The sequence below is a fragment of the Tubulanus polymorphus genome, chromosome 10 (assembly GCF_964204645.1).
Source record: "Tubulanus polymorphus chromosome 10, tnTubPoly1.2, whole genome shotgun sequence".
NCBI classification, from domain to species: Eukaryota; Metazoa; Nemertea; class Palaeonemertea; order Tubulaniformes; family Tubulanidae; genus Tubulanus; species Tubulanus polymorphus.
This window is the reverse complement of record NC_134034.1, coordinates 6,544,315-6,548,841: the sequence shown is the minus strand read 5'-3', so window position 1 is coordinate 6,548,841 and position 4,527 is coordinate 6,544,315. Positions and strand designations below refer to the sequence as shown.

General features: G+C 45.9%; 3 protein-coding genes across 3 annotated transcripts; all 3 read right to left on the bottom strand.

Annotated features, from left to right (window-relative positions):
* Positions 1–235: 235 nt before the first annotated feature.
* Positions 236–1,900, bottom strand: LOC141911528 (uncharacterized). Its single transcript, XM_074802517.1, has one exon. It carries the CDS (start codon positions 1,898–1,900, stop codon positions 236–238), a length of 1,665 nt encoding a protein of 554 aa, XP_074658618.1.
* Positions 1,901–1,963: 63 nt separating this feature from the next.
* Positions 1,964–2,566, bottom strand: LOC141911527 (uncharacterized). The gene has a single exon (XM_074802516.1). It carries the CDS (start codon positions 2,564–2,566, stop codon positions 1,964–1,966), a length of 603 nt encoding a protein of 200 aa, XP_074658617.1.
* A 36-nt stretch (positions 2,567–2,602) lies between these two features.
* Positions 2,603–3,853, bottom strand: LOC141911526 (uncharacterized). Its single transcript, XM_074802515.1, has one exon. It carries the CDS (start codon positions 3,851–3,853, stop codon positions 2,603–2,605), a length of 1,251 nt encoding a protein of 416 aa, XP_074658616.1.
* Between the last annotated feature and the right edge of the window lie 674 nt (positions 3,854–4,527).

The window sequence follows — 4,527 nt, the reverse complement described above, 5'->3', positions numbered from 1 at the left end:
ACTACTCAGCAGAAAATAACAACTAGCAATTATACACCACTGCTGCAAAATGAACCACTATTACTAAACTAAATGGATACAGCAGCATCACAGATTAGAACACACCTTAACGGCAAAACCATCTCACCCTGAGTGAGGGAATAAGAACATAATACAATACCACTGTACCAACTAGGCATACATACATCTGTCAAAAATTTAAACAATCAAAACTTAACTATGGATGGTTTACACACTATTCCTCATCGACCGCCAGTAATAAAACCAACTTGTCTATGGGACGGATCAACTCATTTGTTTTAGTTTTAATCCGAACTACGCGTACTGCACCATATTTGTCCGGAAGCACCTCAATGACCTTAGCCATTGCCCACGAGTTTCTTGGTGTACTGTCTGCTACCAAAACTATATCTCCGACAGCTACATTTCGATTTTGAGTTTGCCACTTTTGACGTACTTGCAATGTAGGAATGTACTCTGCTATCCAGCGCTTCCAAAAAATGTCCGCTAAATACTGAATCTGGCGCCACCTGCGTTTTACGTACATGTCCGTCTTAACGAACACACCTGGAGGTAAACATAGACCAGGTTTATATAACAGCACGTGGTTCGGGGTCAAAACTTCCATGTCCGCGGGGTCTGACGAGTTTCTCGTAATCGGCCGATTATTTAGAATACTCTCCACTTCGCATAGGAGCGTGTGAAACGACTCGTCATCCAAGCGTGTCATTTGCTCCTTCATCAACGATCTCAACACTCTGCGGACGGAACGGATTAGCCTTTCCCACACACCCCCGAAGTGCGAACCAGCAGGGGGATTGAAGGACCAATCGACGCCATCCTGAAGCAATGAATCATGAATAACTGAGGCGTTCCAGCCTTGAATGGATTCCTTCAATTCGCGATCAGCAGCAACAAGATTCGTACCGTTATCCGACCTTATCGATTTCACATTTCCCCGTCTTGCCATGAATCGCCTGGTAGCATTTATACACGAGTCGCTATCAAGCGAGTACGCTACTTCGATGTGAATTGCGCGACTAGCCAAATAGGTGAATATCACGCCGTACCTTTTCACCACGCTTCGACCGCTTTTAATTTCGATCGGCCCGAAATAGTCCGCACCGGAGTTTGCGAATGCCGGTTTGTCTGGCGTGACACGCTCGATCGGTAAGTCCGCCATTTTCTGATTGCCAGGCGGACTATGAGAAGTGATACACACGATACACTTCCCTCGGAAACTTTTGATTGATTTACGCGCTTGAGTCATCCAGTATCGTGTCCTGAGGTACGCTAGAATACTCTCGCAACCTAGATGACCAACTTTAAGATGCGCGTCTTCGATCAGTATTGTAGCTAATCTGGATCTGCTCGTTAGCAAGATTTGATGTTTCTGATCATAAGCAAGACTGGCATAACCAAGACGGCCACCAACCCTAATAACACCCTCATCTTTGTTTAACCTGGGATCTAACTTCCTAAGATTACACTTCTTTTTTAACTCGTGACCTTCCTCCAAGCGACGGTAGACTTCGGGAAAGTCTTGCTTTTGAACATGCGAAATAATCAATAGTTCAGCTGCGATTAAATCAGCGGTTATGAGCTTGAACTTATCTAAGGACTGACGCTTGAACTTTTTCACCGCTAGCTGGACCCATGCCAATATACGTTTAACACGAGACCACTGCGACCGACGTCTAAGGATTCTGTCAACTGGATGCTCGTCTTCCGGCAGATCTACAGCCAACGTAGTGTTGATCGTTGTAACACGCTTCACTTCTGGATCACCGTCGAGCGAAACGTTATTGCCTACGCGGGTGTCTGGCCACTCCGATTTCGGTTTACTCAGAAACTCAGGGCCATGAAGCCATCGATTCAAACATGATTCATCGAGAGTCATGCCACGCGATGCCAAATCAGCCGGATTTTCAGCGGTCCTAACATGACGCCATTTGTCTACATCTTAACTCCGCTGAATACACGAGACACGGTTCGCAACGAATGTGTTAAACCTACTCGATTCATTTTTAATGTAGCATAGGAATATGGAACTATCAGTCCAGAAAACCGTATCGGTGACTTCTAAGTCGATCTCGTGCAGCATCATATTACACAGCCGGACCGACATGGCCGCTGCAGTGAGCTCCAACCGCGGAATCGACAGTCGCTTCAATGGAGCAACCCTGGATTTACCAAGAATCAACGAACACTGGACATTTCCATCGCTATCTTCCAGTCGAGCATACAACGACGACCCATATCCGACTTCGCTCGCATCCGAAAAACAGTGAATTTCGCATGATATAATTTCGTTGTTAACAGTACCTGACGGACGCAAGCTGCGGGTTACCCGGACTTTGTCAACATTTTCCATCGCAGTGAGCCAGTTCTTCCATTCGATCAACTCTGTGTCATTTAAACATTCATCCCAATCAGCTTTCCGACAAGTCAGCTGCTGCAATAGCAGCTTTGCCGGCAGTATTGCAGGTGCGATAAACCCTATCGGATCATACGTCGCACTAGTTGTTGACAGCACTCCGCGTCTCGTAGTAGGATTGTTCTTCATATTGACAATGAATGACAATGTATCATCAACAATGGACTATTTCAACCCTAAGACTGAGTCCTCTTGTTTAGTTTCATCAACCCGATCATCTGGGGGAATACTATTTAACGCAGTGCTCTTGTTCGATGACCATTTCGTAAGATTGAATCCACCTTTCCTACAAATGTTTTGTGTACTGACGGCTAATTCTTCGGATTCGGCGATTTTGAATGGGCATTTAAGAAAATCATCGACATAAAAGTTTCGAGCTATCGACTTGACGATTTCAGTACTGAATTTAGCCGCATTATCTGTAGCCGTACGCTGTAAGGCGATGTTCGCACACGCTGGCGAACTGACGGCGCCAAACATATGGACTTTCATGCGCAAGGAAACGATTCCTTTCTCTATATCACCGTCTTCGAACCACAAGAATCTCAAGAAATCTCGGTCGTTTTCGGGAACACGTACCTGAAAAAACATGTTCTCGATGTCGGCCTTTAGCGCCACCTGGCCTTCGCGGAAGCGATGAAGAACTCCAATCAACGAATTCGTGACATCTGGGCCTTGCAAGAGTACATCATTCAAAGCAATCCCCTGAAATTTCGCTGAGGCGTCGAATACTACGCGCACCTTATTAGGTTTTTGGGGGTGGTACACGCCGTGGTGTGGCAAGTACCACACACTTTCGTCATTGCTGAGTTCGACCGGAACCACTTCGGCGTAGCCTAACCTAATCATATCGCTCACGAATAATTTATACTGATCATGGTAATTTCCATCCGCTCGAAATTTCGACTTGAGACCCATCAGACTCTTTAACGCCATGTTTCGATTGTTCGGTAATTTACAGTTTTCACGGAGTGGGAGCCCGATCTCGTAGTGTCCGTCCTTAAGCTTCAGCGAACTTTCGATCGAACTCATGAACTGTTTGTCTAAGACCGACATTTCTTGTTTCTCCTCGGATTGCCCTTCGGGGAAGTCGAACTTCATAGCCGTAGCAACTAAGTTTTCTAGGTTCTCCGTAGTCGTGGAACTAGCGATAAAGTTACACATAGGTCTCGAATGTGGGTCTGGGTCCTTAATAAGGCCCCAAACCACCCAACCAAGTTTAGTCTTGGTAGCGAACGGTGTTCCTGAGGAACCAGGACGCAACTCGATCGGCCGATATGTATCAACACTGTTGTAACCTATAATGAGACCGATCTCCATGTCTAAGTCAGGAATATCCAGGTCGGCTAAGTGCGGCCATTTCACGATATCTTCTTGACGCGGGATAAATGACCTTAAAACGCGAATGTCTTTCATTGTAGACACTTTACTCAGTTTTACCGTGTCTTTTTCATTCCAGTCGGAGACGACTAGTGTGCCGATTTTATAGCTATCCCCTTCATGACGCGCGAAAACCGTGTCGAATTTAACTTTGCCCTTCGGTCCCGTAGCTCAAAGTTTTCACTTTATGAGTTCTGTTGCGTGTGTTCCAGAACTACCTCCATCATAAAACGCATAGGTACTGACCTTGTATGGGCTGTTGGGTAGCCCAACTTTCACCGGGACAATCGCGAGAACTCCCGAATCGTAACCATCGTTGGTGTGTCCGATTATCGAAGCTACATTCGTTGTTTCCTCCCGAGTCGTGGATAGACCAATTTTCTCATCAGACGCCGTTGTTCGCGGTAGAGGTCTCTCGAAATGCATGAACGTTGCGTGATTTCTATTGCATTTCAAACATTTCAACGGTTGTTTACAGAACTTTTTCATGTGTCCTGGACGGAGACAACCGAAACAGAGTCTAGCGATCTTAATTGATTCCGTTTTCTGGGAATCCGACATGTTAGCGAACGTCGCACAATTTAGTAGGTTATGCCTTTCATCACCGCAATGTAAACATGGTTTATCATAACCGGACTTAGGTTTACACTGGGAGGGAGGGTCGCTGCTGCTACCGACACCGACCGACGTCGTACTACAAGTAGCATAGG